Consider the following 17,500-nt stretch of genomic DNA (forward strand, 5'->3'; position numbering starts at 1 on the left):
CGAGCTGCCACGACCACCCCACGTGAGGCAGAAAGCAGTGAGCTGCCACGACCACCCCACGTGAGGTACAAAGCAGCGAGCTGCCACGACCACCCCACGTGAGACAGAAAGCAGCGAGCTGCTACGACCGCCTTATGTGAGACAGAAAGCAGCGAGCTGCCACGACCACCCCACGTGAGACAGAAAGCAGCGAGCTGCCACGACCGCCCCACGTGAGGCAGAAAGCAGCGAGCTGCCACGACCACCCCACGTGAGACAGAAAGCAGCGAGCTGCCACGACCGCCTTATGTGAGACAGAAAGCAGCGAGCTGCCACGCCCACCCCACGTGAGGCAGAAGCAGCGGAACTCTCACATCAGGGCCCCAGCATCACCTTCCCAGAATAGCGATTATGAATTATCATTATGCCTATTCTGCAGAATACAGGGAACTCCATTTCTCATCCCCCCTCCCCCCAGGCCATGAGCAGCCAGCGGAGCACTAATGCAATGTCAGAGTGATGGGACAGGACTGCTCCAGTGACCTACATACAGGGGGCTGCCATGTTGTGGGAGGAGTCACATCAGGCTCTAGGAATCGGTGATGTTTCTGGGGCAATGCGTGACATGATTAGAGCTGAGAAGCTGCATCTTCACTGATCACAAAGACCTTGTAGCTGGGATTATGGGATACGGCGGCTGCCATATTTATTTCCTTTCAAAGCAACAGCCCTGCTGATCTTTCATGCGTCAGTAGTGTCTGAATCACACACCTGGAACAAGCATGCAGCTAATTCAGTCACACTTCAGTTAGAGCCAGGGCCGATTTAAGCAACAATGGGGCCCCAGGGCAAAATAAACCTGGGGGGCCCCCCCAACATATACCCCGGAACAAAAATCGGCATTAAGAGACCTTTTTTGCAGCTGGTATAGTCAGGGTGTGAAGCCCCAATCGGTCGGGGCTCCACATTCTGGCTATTCCAGCCTGCATGGGGGACAAGGGGTTAAAAAGTTTCAGGAGGGGGACCCCACAATTTTTTTTTTAAATTCCCACACTCTAAACATAAAAAAAAAAATTTGGGAAAATAGGAAAACATGCCAGGGATCTTCATACAGCCATATTGCGGCTGTATAGCGATCCCTGGCCAAAGCGCTGCGGCTGTGTATAGACCCCCTGGAAACCCCGTCAGGAAATTTATTGCGCTTTCGTTTGATGCATGTAAAATTACACTACCGTTAGGTTTGCTACTAAAAGTGACATTTACCGCATTTAAAAGTATACTTGTTTTCCTTCGAAACTTTAAAATCGATTTTCTCAAAAACTATAAGGTCTTTTTGAAAAATTGTTTTTTCCTCTTATTCCTAATGTTCTCCTTAACATACCCTGCAAATTTAGGGTTTCTAGCATTTAAGGTGGATTTGCTATTAACCATTAAAGTCGGCAGGTTTTTAAATGTGTTTTTTTTTCCTTTGAAACTTTAAAATCGATTTTCTCAAAAACTATAAGGCCGATTTTGAAAAAAAATTTTTCCTCTTGTAGCCACTGGGGGCCCCTACAAGCTCTGGGGCCCTGGGGCAGCTGCCTCCTTTGCCTTAATGGTAGCGCCGGCCCTGGTTAGAGCACCTGATCCACTGCATGCTTGTTCAGGGTCCATGGCTAAAAGTATTAGAGGCAAAGGATCAGCAGGACAGCCAGGCAACTGGTATTGTTTAACTACCTTTGCCCCCTTAAAGTGGTTCTGTGGGGTAACCTGAGGATAAAAAAACGCCACTTACCTGGGGCTTCTATCAGCCCCCTTTAGCAGTAAAGTCCCACGCCGTCCTCCTCCGATCCGCCGTGTCCCGCTGCCGCTCCCGGTCTAGCGCGTCACACCGCCCAACTGCGGCCGCGGCCTTTTCGCTACCACCCGCGTCATCAGAAGCTTACTGCGCAGGCGCAGTACAAGAGAACTTCGCACTACACCTGCGCAGTAAGCTTCCGAGGACGCAAACGGCAGAACGCATTATTTAACTATGCCAGACGAATAATGCCCGGTGCCAGCAGCGGGGAACGGCGGATCGGAGGAGGACGGCGTGGGACATTACTGCTACGGGGGGCTGATAGAAGCCCCAGGTAAGTGGCGGTTTTTATCCTCAGGTTCCCCCACAGAACCCCTTTAAGGACCAGAGACCGCTTGTACAATACCGACAGAATCCCGACAAATCGCCGCACGCCGGGATCCTCCTGTGACGGCAGAGTCATGTCAGCCGGTCAGGAGCCGATTTCACTGGCTCCTGGCCGTGTCTATCAATGTGAGCTAATGGGAGAGGCTTGCATTGAAAGACAGGGCCAGGAGCCAATGAAATCGGCTGCTGACCGGCTCACATGACTCTGCCGTCATAGAGTGTAGAGAAACCGAGAGCCCAATATAGTGTAGTATGTTAAGCATAAATGAAGTAAAGGTTATCGTGAGAAAATTATACTCACAAACATGGGCTACCACACAGGCAACCACTGTATAGGCAGGTGAGGAGATTAGACCTGTCCTCACTCAGGGATAAGAAGTCGCTCTCTGTAGATGCGAAAGGGGGTAGATCACCCCTCCACCAGGGGTGGACACGGTATAGCAGTAGGAGAACAGAGGCGCCAGCAGGATAAAAGCGGATAAAAACTTTAAAATTTGCTGGGAGGAAGTGGTGGACTTACCTCCATAAAGCAGACACGAAATAGTCTGAATAGTAGTCACATTTATTAATTAGTACCCCAAAACAGTGCAACGCGTTTCGCAGGCCCAGCCCGCTTCATCAGGCAATAAAAATGGGGACAAGACAGAATTTCAGCAATAGCAGGTGTAGCGCCTCAGTCATAGAGACAGGCAGAGCCAGTGAGCTGCGGCGAGAGACATTGACTTTGAGCGGCGCGATCGGCGGGGAGCGACAGAAACGGCGGATGCGCGCTGCGGGCGTTAATTGAAATCTACGCCCTGCCAGCCAGGAGTCCACCAAAACAGGGTGTAGATTTCAATCACCGCAGTCCTTAAGTAGTTAAAGAGACACTGAAGCGGAAACAAAATGATGATATTATGATTTGTATGTGTAGCACAGCTAAGAAATAAAACATTAAGATCAGATACATCAGTGTAATTGTTTCCAGTACAGGAAGAGTTAAGAAACTCCAGTTGTTATCTCTATGCAAAAAAGCCATTAAGCTCTGCAACTTTCAAAGTCTTGGAGAGGGCTGTTATCTGACTTTTATTATCTCAACTGTTATTGAACTATTTACTTTTTATCTGCTAGAGGAGAGGTCATTACTTCACAGACTGCTCTGAAAGACTCATTTTGAATGCTGAGTGTTGTGTAATCTGCACATAATATAGAATGATGCAATGTTAGAAAAAACACTATATACCTGAAAATAAAAGTATGAGAATATTTTCTTTGCTGCTAATCTTCTAGTAATTATTCATAGTACACAACCAATTCACTATGTCATATTTTTTTTTTCGCTTCAGTATCTCTTTAAGCGGGAACAAATATGGCAGCCTCCATATACCTCTCGCTTCAGGGGACCTTTAAAGAACACCTGTGCTGATCTCTTTGGCTGCAGTAGCGTCTGAATCACACACCTGGAACAAGCATGAGGCTTATCCAGTCACACTTCAGTCAGAGCACCTTATCTGCTGCATGCTGGTTCAGGGGCTATGGCTCAGGCTGGCAGCAAACTTGTTTGAATCGCTTACGTTTTGCCACAGAGCAGAAATCACACGCAGATAACGAATTTCTACGGGATGCATAAAAACCTGATACTGCATTTTTTCTCATAAAAAACGCAGATTATTAAAGAAACGCAAATGCACAAAAAGTGCAGATGCAAGAGGCACCCACAATCGTACAAAACAAACCCATGCTATTCCAAAAACACAGCAGGATAGCCAGGTAACCTGCATTGTCTTATAAGGAAATAAATAGGTCAGCCTCCATATTCCTGTCACTTTGGGTGTCCTTTAATGTAAAGTGTGAACTGTGCCCAACTCTCATCTGCTCCCCTCCAACCACACACACAATCAATAGACCACAACTGCAGCAATCTCTCATTCCCAAGTACCTTCCTGCAATGCCTGTCACATGGCATGTGTGCCTGTTTCCAAAGCTCCTTGGGATTTAGTTATTGGACGTGTTGTTTTTGTTAAAGCGGACCTGAACTCAGGACTTCCTCTTTGCTCTGAAAGATAAGCAAAAGCATAATAACCTTTATAGAAAAAAAAAAGCATTTATTTGTTGTAACTGGTAAAAATCCTGCAATACATCTTCAGTGTGTCTACTTCCTGCTTTCATACAAGCAGACATAGGGTTAACATCCCGTGTTTACAAATTAGCTGCTCTGCTGAGCCAGCCAGCTGACACAGCTCAGAGATCAAATTACACTAGTGATTAGTGACAGATGAGTGGGGATTAGACAGGCTACACTAGGCATGGGCAAACTTGGCCCTCCAGCTGTTAAGGAACTACAAGTCCCACAATGCATTGCAGGAGTCTGACAGCCACAGTCATGACTCATAAAGGCAAATGCATTGTGGGACTTGTAGTTCTGTAACAGCTGGAGGGCCGAGTTTGCCCATGCCTGGGCTACACTCTCTAAACACACACAGGGTGCATTTCTCTATGTTTTCGTGCTGTGCTGTGAGTTCAGGTCCACTTAAATGCAATCTAAAAAGACTTGAGAGGGGGACACATTAGTGTGTAAGCTCAGACTGGCAGATCATTGTGAAAGCAGGAGCCACCAGCGTTAAATGCGGTGCAGTATGAGCAGCAACTGGACGCTGGTAGTCGCCGTAGTAACCAGAGCAGGGCAGTGTAGCTTTTCATATAGGTTGGAAGGCAGCATAGATTGTACGTTAAGGCTGGTTTTACACCTGGCCTAGGTGATGCCCCGCCCCTGTCTCAGCGCACCGGAATACAGAAAGTGTCAGTCATGTGATCCTGTGGCCAAGTACCTGACGACAGGTTCATGTGCCTAGCGCCGCCCCCCACGCCCCTGCTGCACAGGAAGTATGTCACAGGAATTCCCAGGTTTCCCCGTCATATTCCCGCCGTACCAAGCATGCACACCGCCACCACCAACATGTTTAAAATGACTGCGTCGCTCAAGTTCAACAGTAACGTGCTGGTGACCTTGCAGTGGCTCGGCACTTCCGGTGCGCCGCGGTAAGTGTGCTAGGCCCCATTGCATTGTCTGGCTGGATGACACAGAAGTTGTGTACACCTGTTTTTGGATAATAATAAACTGCTGGATTTTATCTGTGTGCAATAAATGCTTTATGGTTATTTGCATATCTGGAGTCACTGCTCAGTGGACTGACTAGATTCAGTTTTTTGTTCCCGTACAGCGGACACCCCCATTGAGGAATTCAACCCCACGCCAGCGTTCCCCGCCCTGCAGTACTTGGAGTCCGTGGATGAGGATGGGGTGGCCTGGCAGGCCGGACTGAGGACCGGAGACTTCCTGATAGAGGTAGGACATGTGGCTTTTCTCAGTTTTCGGCGGTTCTGGTGAAGGTTCGGCTCTGGCTGTTAGGCTGACCTGTTGTGGAATTGTCAGAGGTGAATTGCATTGTGGTTCTTATACCATTGCCTATTCAGTGGTCCTTCTGCCTTGGCCTGTTGAGTGGTTCTTCTGCTGTGGCCTATTCAGTGGTTCTTCTGACGTGGCCTGTTGAGTGGTTCTTCTGACGTGGCCTGTTGAGTGGTTCTTCTGCTGTGGCCTATTCAGTGGTTCTTCTGACGTGGCCTGTTGAGTGGTTCTTCTGACGTGGCCTGTTGAGTGGTTCTTCTGACGTGGCCTGTTGAGTGGTTCTTCTGCTGTGGCCTATTCAGTGGTTCCTCTGATGTGGCCTGTTGAGTGGTTCCTCAGATGTGGCCTGTTGAGTGGTTCCTCGGACGTGGCCTGTTGACTGGTTCCTCTGACGTGGCCTGTTGACTGGTCCCTCTGACGTGGCCTGTTGACTGGTTCCTCTGACTTGGCCTCTTTAGTGGTTCCTCTGACGTGGCCTGTTGAGTGGTTCCTCTGACGTGGCCTCTTTAGTGGTTCCTCTGACGTGGCCTGTTGACTGGTTCCTCTGACGTGGCCTGTTGACTGGTTCCTCTGACATGGCCTGTTGACTGGTTCCTCTGACTTGGCCTCTTTAGTGGTTCCTCTAACGTGGCCTGTTGAGTGGTTCCTCTGACGTGGCCTGTTGAGTGGTTCCTCTGACGTGGCCTGTTGACTGGTTCCTCTGACGTGGCCTGTTGACTGGTTCCTCTGACGTGGCCTGTTCAGTGGTTCCTCTGACGTGGCCTGTTGAGTGTTTCTTCTGCCGGCCGTGGCCTATTGAATGGCCAGTTACTGGTTTGTGTGGTTGTCTAAATGGCCTCTCTGAAATGTTCCTCTTCAAGCTGACTGATTTAACGAGAAGGAATGATGAAAACGATGCAGGAGGCGGCCAATCAGAGCCTGGCGTTCATATGCTCGCTTACAAATGTCCATTGTTCATATATTGGTATGTTTATAAAGTTGTGTGTTCTACAAGCATGGTGGAATTTCAATACAAAGTTTAGCGTATTCAACATGGCTGCACCCAGGAGGAATGTATTATGATGCTTGAAGTGGAACAGGGGGCTATCTGAACCCATAAACCTTGTTTTTTGGAGGAGGGAGGGGTGTGAGTTTGGTTTCCATATTTTAGGACCTTCCTTGGGCCCCCTGCAAGGTAAAACCACAGGACTTTAAAATATTGGTCCAGTAACAGCAGGACCTTTTAAATCAGGAGGATGCAATTTATAGTTTTACGTAAAAGAAAAGGGTTAAAGGGAACCTAAACTGAGAGGGATATGGATGTTTCCTTTTAATTAATACCAGTTGCCTGGCAGTCCTGATCCCTTTGGCTGCAATAGTGGCTTAATCACACACCTGAAACAAGCATGTAGCTAATCCGGTCTGACTTCAGTCAGAGCACCTGATCTGCATGCTTGTTGAGGGGCTGTGGCTGAAAGTATTGGAAACACAGGATCAGCAGGAGAGTCAGGCAACTGGTATTACTTTAAAAGGAAAAATTCACATCCTGCTCAGTTTAGGTTCCCTTTAAGCTTTTGGCTAATCAGCCTTCTACTGCTCTCCCTGTATGCTCTGAAGAAGGCCAAAACTCTTCTTCTTTTAAAGCAGACCCCAACTCTAGCACAGCGCACAATGACAAGTTCTTATTCCACATTAAATTGCTGAGGAAATTCACTTGTTCTGTGTTTGTTTAGGCAGATTATCGTGTCTAATTAGTTCTTATAAGCAGCTGTGAATAGACTGCAGGAGAGCTCTGCTGAGGCAGCTCTCCAGCCGGAACTCACTGCTGTTTCTTTTACTGAGTGGTGAAAATGTCAATGCAAATAAAACAACCCTGATGCAAACACGGAAGAATATATGTCGACCTTGTGATAATAAAATACACCATCAGCAGTTACCGCCAGTGAAATCGGCTTCTGTAGAGATGATCAGCAAGATGCTGCGTATTCCATCTTGCATGAAGCTGTCATGCATTTTGGGACTGGCCCAATCAAATGCACTTCCTGATGATTTTGATTGGTCCAATTTTAACCTGCATGCAATTTGCATTCCATTTTCAAGCAAGCTGAAATTAACGAGAGCTCACTGACCGCCTGTATTCAGGAGATTGGTGCGGCGTACGATGCGCTATTGCAGTTTGATATGATCTGTCGCTGCTACCAATAAAGAGCTTTATAATTACTTTGACTAGTGGAGCCGACCCGATTGCTTTATTGGATGACTGTGTGTACTGCTTGTGGCACTTAGGGGGTCGTGGTATTTCCTCCGTCTCTGTTGCTGGATTAGCACCTGACCGGCAGCCGTGCCACAGCAACGACAGCAGCAAGAACCAGGAAACCATGCGATGGCAAGTGAGTGAAATCTACGCCCTGGCAGGGATAAGAATCGGTAACCAGGGCATAGATTTCAATCAGCAAGGTCAGGAAGTGGGTGAACCCTGCAATCTTCAAAATTAATGAAAATCGGTATCTGTTGTGGTCCACAAACCCATATCAGGCGGCAATTTCTTAAGAGACCGCATAGCAGAAAGCTTTCCCTCAACTTGTCTTGGGACCACCCCTTGGGCTCCTCCCCACCCCTCCCCTCCATATAAAGGGACATTTTCACAGACAAACCTTCTCTCTGCCTCGGCTGCAGGGGTCTCAAACTTGCGGCCCGCAGGCCATTTGCGGCCCTCGATACAATATTTTGTGGCCCGCGACGGCAAAAGCTTCCTTATAGTTCGCCTCAGTGCTCCCAAGTAATCCGTCGTGTCCCCGCCGCAAAACGAGGGCTGCAGGGCCCCCAAATCGCCCGGGGGGCAATCCGCCGGCATTTCCTGGAAGGGGCAGAGCTTCAGCTCTGCCCCTCCTGACGTCAATCGCAGCACGGATCGCCGCCCCTCTCTGTGAAGGAAGAGTGAGAGGGGCGGGCAGAGGCGGCGATGCGCCGCGATTGTGAAATCCCTTATGCGGCCCAGCCTCATCCTGACTTTGCCTCCTGCGGCCCCCAGGTAAATTGAGTTTGAGACCCCTGCTCTGCTGGCCGCACAGAATGATTTGCCTCAGCCGTTACAGACCTGTGTAAACTGTAATAAAGATGTTATATCCGCTTTAATCTATCCATGTTTTGCCGCATTTCAGCTTCTCTGTGACACGTTTGATGGTTGTGTTTGGAATTGCTTTGTGAGGCAGCGATATAAGTCAAAACGTGTTTTTAACTATGCTGACAGTATTAGCTGTGAGAAAACTGAAATGAGTTATGTGGAGGCTGCAATATTTATTTCATTTTAAACCATAGCAATTGCCTGGCTATCCTGCTAATCCTCTGTCTCTAATACATTTAGCCATAGCCCCTGAATAAGCATGCAGCAGATCAGGTGTTTCTGACAATATTGACAGATCTGACATGATTAGCTGCATGCTTATTTCTGGGGATATTCAGACACTACGGCAGCCAAATAGATCATCAGGACAGCCACACAACTGGTATTGTTTACTAGGAAATAAATATGGCGGCCCCCATATCTCTCTCACTTCAGTTGTCCTTTTAGGAATACAGGGCCACCGATTTAACAGGATAGATGCAAATAGAGCTCACTCAGAAATGACCACTCAGGTTTGTGTCCATTGACGGCTCAAACCTGATTGGTTGCTGCAGTTCTTCTTTGCGCGTGTCTTGATAAATCTTCCCCGTCGTTTGGATCAGTTGTAATGTGTCTGGTTAGCAAGGCATGTGTTTAGTTCCTGCATTTCCCTGATTGCTCGCTGCGGTTTCTCTTTGCGCGTGTCTTGATAAATCTCCCCCTGGCTGGGATCAGTTGTAATGTGTCTAGTAAGCAAGGCGTGTGTATAGTTCTGGCATTTCCCTGATTGGTTGCTGCGGTTTCTCTTTGCGCGTGTCTTGATAAATCACTCCATGGCCTGACTGGTTGCTACTGTTTCTCTTTGCGCGCGTTTTGATAAATCTTCCCCGTGGTTTGGATCAGTTGTAATGTGTCTGGTTAACAAGGCATGTGTTTAGTTCTGGCATTTCCCCCTAATTGCTCTATTGATCTCTGTAGTAAACGTGAGTTATTGGGAAGAGGATTATTGACGTTTTCTTGGTGTTGCAATGCTTTGCGCTTTTGTTCAGTGCGCTCCGGAACCGTCACGGATATTGACATAAAACTCTAAAAATGGTAAATCACAGCACTGTTACCCACAACTAGATGCGTTACATCAAATATAACTACAAACCATGCTGAACACTTAGTGCTTTTACACCAGCCCGTGCCACGCAAAGAATAATGCCAGCTGATGGGGGCGGGCTTTGCGGGCGTTTGCATGAACAACTGACATCCCTAAGTACTTTTGAAAATAAATAAATCCCTGAGAATCCCCCCATGAAGAGATGGACTAGTCCAAAACCTGTCGCTTCTGTGAGATTTCTACTACCTATTGTGAGTGACAGCAACATAGGAGAAAAGTAATTTATGGCTGATTCTACTCTGGAAAAAAATGTACTTCTTATTTGTATATGTTTGCACATATTTTAAATTTCACAGTTTTCCGCTGTAGTGCCCATTTAGGTATTGGTATCAAAAGTTTTCACCCTTCACGTGGCTCACATCAGACCATAGTGACAGTTACGGAAAAATGACTAAACATGCAGTTATATGGCTGCTGCAATGTGTATACACCTACAGGAGGTACTTGCTTTAGATTCTATTAGTTCTGAAATAATGCATTCTTATTATTATGCATTTATTTATTACTGACACATTAACCACTGCGTTCTATAGAGTAAAGAGCTCCTGATTGGAGCCATGTTTATTCATTCGCACCTTGATTGGCTTTGGGAACACATGTTCCCATTCAGCAATCCCTGCCGAGTAAGTCCTGCAGTGAATGAGGGGCGGGAGCACACGCAAGGAGAATCACCCATGTGGAGATGGACAAATCCAAAACCTGGCAGATTTTTTATTACTTACTGAAATCTCCAGCAACGTAACAGAAAAGTAATTTCTAGCTCATTTTAAGTAAGTAAGGTATCGATGATTTTGAAAGATTGGGTGGAGATCTATCAGTGTATGGCCAGGTTTAGTCTCCGGCGTTGTGAGGCCCCGCCATTCGCCGCTGTTCTGACACTGATTTTATTTACGGCGCTGTGAATTATTCTGCCTGAATGTACACGGCAGCGGTTCCTGTTCCGAGCGTTTCTGGCAGCCTGGCTGGACGAGTGTCCAGAAGACCACTGAGCGGCCCGATCTCCTGACTGCTATATTTAGATGTAATTGGCGTCAGTGAGGCCGCTGTGTTGTGCGGAGCTGATTGCTGGATTGGCAGTTTTGGTCACATTCACAGATTGTTCTACAAATATTTCTATGTGAGCAGTCGCCTCTGTGCAGCTTATTGTGCGGAGCCTCCGAAGACTCGCCCACTTCATTCTACCGGGCCTGCCTCGGGGTGTGTCCAGTAAGTAAGGTCAGACGCTGTCCACAACGACCTCTTATCGCAAAACTAGTTTTTAAAGAGAGACTGTAACCCAGGATTGAGCTGCATCCCAATCAGTAGCTGACACCCCCTTTCCCATGAGAAATCTCAATCTTTTCTCTAATAGACCATCAGGTGGCGCTGTATGGCTGATATTGTGGTGAAACCCCTCCCACAGTATGATGTCAGCACCTAGGTCCTGACAGTTTCCTGTCTATGAGCCTTTTTGCATTGAGGGAAATAACAGCTGTTTCCAACTGCGAAGCAACCAGTCTCTCTCTGTGCATACGTGTATCTAGAAAAAAAATAACTTTTAAGCCTATCATGGCATTAGTGGGCGTGGTTACAGATAGTCGCAGTTGGTGCTGTCTGATTATTTTCATGTCTGCCAGCAGTAAAGATGATGACCTACAGGCTGATTGTGGATCAAACAATATGAACAAATTACGTGGCGAATATTAATCATTTTCGTGGTCTCTCTTCTATGTTTTTAACTTCTCACTTTGCAATGTATGGATTCCCCCCCCCCCCCCTCTTCCTGTCCGCTAAAGTTCCTCTTTAAGAACGACTGTTTAAAGTGGATCCGAGATACATTTTTACTCATTGCATAATTGTGTTCCTTTCATATAGTTTATAGGGCATTCCTCAAGCCAAATACTTTTTTGTCTTGTTTTAATACTCTAATTCCCTATAAACGAAACATGCCTCGCCCACAGCTCCTTTTGTGCCTTGGCACTGTAGCAAGGGCTTATGGGAGCTCAGTCTGGGCAGAAGGAAGAGGAGGTTACTAGCCATTGATTTCAGAGGCAGAGGGAAGGAGGAGAGGGGACTGAACTTACACACAGGCATGATAGCATCTCCAGCCCTCAGCCTGTGACAATGTGACAAACAGAACATGGCTGCTCTCATTGTATCACAGCAATTATTATTTAGTATTTATATAGCGCCAACATATTATGCAGCGCTGTACAGTGTATATATTGTCTTGTCACTAACTGTCCCTCAAAGGAGCTCACAATCTAATCCCTACCATTGCCATATGTCTATATTATGTAGTGTAAGTAGTCTAGGGCCAATTTTGAGGGGGAGCCAATTAACTTATCTGTATGTTTTTGGAATGTGGGAGGAAACCGGAGTGCCCGGAGGAAACCCACACAGACACGGAGAGAACATACAAACTCTTTGCAGATAGTGCCCTGGCTGGGATTCGAACCAGGGACCCAGCGCTGCAAGGCGAGAGAGCTAACCTCTACGCCACCGTGCTGCCCGAATAAATAATCATACACTGTTGAAGCTGCTTGCAGCTAGATTTGCTGTGTAAACTATCTAAACTTTAGGTAAGATATACAGACAAGTTACTGGTTATAGTTAGTTTTTCATCTCGGATCCGCTTTAAGATTAAAATAGAGACCAGGTGTGTGCTAGCTGTAAAGGTTTTCCCTCGTATCAGGAAGATGCATAGCCACAGGTCAGGTGTGCAGGATGTGGAGGTAGGAAACAATATTCTGAAGAGTTTTAACCTTTATGATGAATCCAGGCTGTTCAGTACTTGTTCTGATATGGCCCAGGCCTGGAGAAGAATAATGGGAAATTGGAGTCCCAGACAAGGTATTAGTATATAAATTCCCTCTCTTGAAAAGTTGTGTGTGCGCGGGTGCGCAATGCGCTTTTTCAAGGTAAGCCTTGCAGAAGAGGGCACCTGGCCCTAGGCTCCCACCTAAGATGCCTTATGCATGATCCGGGCCTCCCTGGGCCAAGGTAACCTAATAGCAGGAACATTTTTTTAAAAAATCTAGCGAATATGTGTCAGATGTGGGCTGTAAGTTTGGTTTTAGGCACAGGCACAACCTTCTGCGCAATATTTTCCTGGCTGATGCTTTGCTGAATGTTGTTATTTTTATGAACATATTTTAAAATGCGGTATCTGAATAAATCATGATTTAAGGCCAATAGGCAAATCTCTATGATAATTAACTGACTAAACTAGATCATATTAGTGTCTACTCTGCAAACCAAGCTGTTCTGTGTGACAGTACTGCCATCACTTAGTGCAGGGGTCCCCAAACGTTTTGGGTGGAGGGCCGGGTCAACATACTTCAGACTGCTGGGGGGTCTGGAGTATACATAAGATGATGTAGAAGTCTTTGTCCACCAGACAGTGACGCATACCCAGGTGACAGCCTGCAGTCCAAGTGGACAGCAGTGTCACCTGATGTGGAATTTGATTGGAAACCAGCGAATTACTGCTTTCTGGCTTCCATGTGGATGGGTGGTGCCAGCGCTGCTATTCTATATGCAGACCACCAATATTTAAAGATGTAGCTGACCACATCTATAATACATTTTGTGTGTGGGGGCCGGTAAAAAAGCCTCAGGGGGCCACATTCGGCCCACGGGCCTTAGTTTGAGGACCACTTACTTAGGGTTACTCCTTATTCTGTGTGACGGTGCTGCTGCTGCCTGGCTAGTGGTGATGCTCTGGCCTGGCTGGCTGGACATATATATATAAAATAGTTATTTTCACTACAGTTTCTCTGTAACAGAAACTATTAAAAGAGACCTGAACTCAGAACCTACTCTCTGCGCTAAAAGAAAATCAACTGCGTATTAACCTTTAAAGAGGACCTTAACTCTTGCTCAGGACAGAAGTAAAACACAGAGAAATGCCCCCTGTATGTATTTAGAGAGTTTAGCCTGTCTAATTCCCCCTCATCTGTGGCTAATCACAAGTTGTAATTTGATCTCTCAGCTTTGACAGCTGGCTGCCACTGCAGAGCAGCTAATTTGTAAACACAGGATGATAACAATGAGTCTGCTTCCATGAAAGCAGGAAGTAGACACACTGCAGATGTATTGCAGGATTTGGATCAGCTGTAAATAAAGGAAATGTTTTTCTGTAAAGTTTCTTATGCTGTTGCGAATCTTTTAGAGCAGAGAGGAAGTTCTGAGTTCAGGTCCTCTTTCGCTGTGAGATAATAGTGATTTCCGTCCACTTCTACACAGGACCCTGATTAACGTCAGTCTGAACTTCTGTAGACGTGAAGCACCCAGGAGCGAGAAATAAAAAAATCAAACTTGCTTTAGTATTGAGAAGCCTCTGAATAGTTCAGGGACTCCCATAAATCCTGCGGCCCGACATTCCAGCGATGGTTCCCTGTAAACGTATTACACTCAGCATGAGACAATTACCATAGAGCAGTGATGGCTAACCTTGGCACTCCAGCTGTGATGGAACTACAAGTCCCATGAGGCATTGCAATACTCTGACAGCTCTAAGCATAACTCGGGGAGGCAGAGGCCTGATGGGATTTGTAGTTCTGTCACAGCTGGAGTGCCAAGGTTAGCCATCATTGCCAGGAACTGTGGGCAAGCGCACTTAAAGGAATACTATCGATTTACATATTTTTTTCAATTGACACAGGAATTGTTTGGGAAGTGCCGCTAAGTACTGGTGTATACATTTTAGTAGTAACTTCTTTGTTTACTGTTATCAATATACATTCAAAGTTTACTGACGCCAAAACTGACTGCAGACTGAGCCAAGAGGAGAGGGGAAATTCCCCTCACACTTGATCAGTTATTTCTATGTGTAGCTCTGTGTGTGACAGAGAAGAGAGCTCCCAACAGCTGCAGCTCCTGTGTCCTGTGTTTCTGACTGACGTGTCTGAAGAGAGCAGAGGAAATGTAACTAATTGTCACAGCTTTTCATACTGTTTTTGCTTTCAGAGTTTGATATGTTTGATATTTGCTTTCTGTAGTCTGATATGCAACTCTGGCTGTGCATTGAAGCAGACACCCCTTCTGCAATTGATTTGTCCCAATATAGCTAAATCCTACCCTCAATAAATTACAGCTTTTGCCTCTGATATTTACCATGAAAAGTAGGAAAATGTTTACACAGCTACTTAGACATTATTTGTACATTGTCATTTTAGGACACTTGGGGATCGATAGTATTCCTTTAATCCTTCCTTTGCATGTGGAGTAAAGATGCGTCCGTGGCTGGGGGAGGGGCTAGGTGATGGAGAGGGGACTCGGCACTGGATCTGCCTGAGCTCTTGGGCAGATAATAGAACTACTGTATATTATGATAGTGAAGCCCTTTATAAATGATAACTTGCATGTTAGGTTTGCATCAGATGAAAGAATGAGGCGTATTCAAAATCGGCTCCCAGCTCTGCTCTCACTGGTTCTCTTTACGATGACACACAAGTAAACTTGACCAATATAAAAGCCTTATAATTGTAAAGAAGTGTAAGCAGTGGTTACTTTCAGTGAAAACTGCATGGCAACGTGATTGTCTGGTCCAGAGATATGGCAAATTGTACTGTGGGTAAGAGCGTCAGGAGAAAGCCTACTAGCGGCAGGAGGACGCTCCGCCCATTTTACTTTCCAGCCACCCTGTTGGGCCTTTGCTGGGACGGATGTCTTCACTGGCCAATAGGAATGCTCAGACGCTTAGCGCTGAGCTCCGCATTGCTGTATCTTCTCCTATGTCCGGAATCGGTGAGGATTCATTCTACACCTCCTCTTGTGAAGCCAATTCTCCTCATCGGTCCTGTTTCTGGTCTTCTTCGCGGCTGCTGACCTCCTTGCCGTCTAGTAGGGCGTTGCTTCTTGAATTTTATTTCCCCCGCTCGCCGTCCATCTCTGGGCCCAGAAACCATGCAGACTTTTTCCACTGCATCTACTACAGAGTATCCTCAAAGACCGGCACCACACGAAGTATTTATAGCTCAATTACTTTATTCTGCCATCCAATCGCAACGACAGACTGCTGTTTCGGCCATAACAAGGCCTTTGTCAAGTTGCAGAATATTTGCAGGTATTTTGTCTGCAACTTGACAAAGGCCTTGTTATGGCCGGAACAGCAGTCTGTCGTTGCGATTGGATGGCAGAATAAAGTAATTGAGCTATAAATACTTTGTGTGGTGCCGGTCTTTAACCACTTCACAACTGAGGGGTTTTACCCCTTCAGCATCCAAGCAATTTTCACCTTTCAGCTCCTTCCATTCATTTGCCAATAACTTTATCTCTACTTATCAGAATGACATGTGTTAAATGTGTTTTTTTTATCACTAATTAGGCTTACTTTGGGTGGTACATTATGCCAAGAATTTTTTTATTATAAATGTTTTTTAATGGAAAAATAAGAAAGAAATTGGAAAAAAATCCTTATTTTTCCGTTTTCGGCCATTACAATTTTTAAATAATGCATGCTACCATAATTAAAATCTACGTAATTAATGTGCCCATTTGTACCAGTTATTACACCATTTAAATGATGTCCCTATCACAATGTCTGGTGCCAATATTTTATTAGGAAGTAAAGATGCATTTTTTTCAGTTTTGCATCCATCATTAATAAAAAGCCCATCATTTATAAAGTAACAGTATTATACCGTCTTGACATACATATTAAAAAAGTTCAGTCCCTAAGAAAACTATTAATGCATTTTTTATAATTGTAAATGTATTTCATTGTATTTTTTTACAAAAAAAATAAATGTTGGTAATTATTGGGGAGTGTGGGAGGTAAGGGGTTAATTTAAAATGTAAAAACAGGTCTTTGCATTAAAAAAAAAGTACTTTTAGATGTAGTTTTACTATTTGGCCACAAGATGGCCTCAGTCTTTTTTTGTTATATGTCCTGTAAGCGAAATATGTATGCTTACAGGAAGTGTACTGAAGATGGGAAACTTTTATTCATTAGAATTATCGTGCAGCTTCTCATAAAAGGCGCCGATAATTGCTACGGGGACTTAGATCAATGATTAGGAATTGCTTTCTCATTCATTGATCTCCTGGCGGGCAGATGGCAACATGAACGAGCGCACAAATAAGCGGGAGCGCTTTCAGCAGTGGTACCAGCGGGAGTACATATATTTACTCCCCTGGGCGGTTAGATGAAGTCTGCAGGGGAGTAGATATACTGTACTGGAGCTGTGAAGTGGTTAAAGATACTCTTTGCTGTGGCCCCTTGGTACTGGGGTGTGACCGAGGCACACTTTACTTCGAAGCCAATATTGGTCCTCCTGGACCTGTGTGTTTCCACTGCATCTACTACAGAAATACGCACTTTAAAGAGGAGCTGTCAGCCATACTATTTCAGGAAAAAAAACACCTATATAAATAGATAAATACTTTCTCTACGTACATAACAGATGTATTGCACTGTCCACGTTTTGATTTTAGTGATTTTTCTACAGTAAAAAAAAGAGAAAATCCTTCTTAGCATTTCCCATTTTAACTGTGGCTATTTTGAAAACCAATCCTGATGTCATTTCCTCCCTTACTCTCCTCTGCCTGATTGTGTATGCATTACCGCCCTTCACTATAGAAAGTGCATTGTCTCAGCATGAGAAATATTGACCAATCAGAGAGGAACAGAGGTGTGGGAGGGGAAAACAGGAGGGAAAGCGGCTTCAGCCAATCAGGCTGCATTAGTTAAGTATGTGGGGAAAGTAGAGAAGCCGAAAAAGGACAACCCAGCATGCCCTG

At 45.6% G+C, this 17,500-nt stretch overlaps 1 protein-coding gene across 13 annotated transcripts in view; it reads left to right on the forward strand.

The window, feature by feature from the left end:
• SHANK2 (SH3 and multiple ankyrin repeat domains 2) overlaps window positions 1-17,500 on the forward strand; it is a 992,023-nt gene that overhangs the window by 716,643 nt on the left and 257,880 nt on the right. For 9 of the 13 annotated variants that reach the window (XM_068260601.1, XM_068260604.1, XM_068260605.1 and 6 more), the window contains one exon: window positions 5,326-5,468. In XM_068260601.1, coding sequence (XP_068116702.1) covers window positions 5,326-5,468 — 143 coding nt within the window. The remainder of the gene's footprint in view (window positions 1-5,325; window positions 5,469-17,500) is intronic. The other 4 variants (XM_068260603.1, XM_068260606.1, XM_068260607.1 and 1 more) reach the window with 1 other exon arrangement.

The sequence above is a fragment of the Hyperolius riggenbachi genome, chromosome 11 (genome assembly GCF_040937935.1).
Source record: "Hyperolius riggenbachi isolate aHypRig1 chromosome 11, aHypRig1.pri, whole genome shotgun sequence".
NCBI lineage: Eukaryota > Metazoa > Chordata > Amphibia > Anura > Hyperoliidae > Hyperolius > Hyperolius riggenbachi.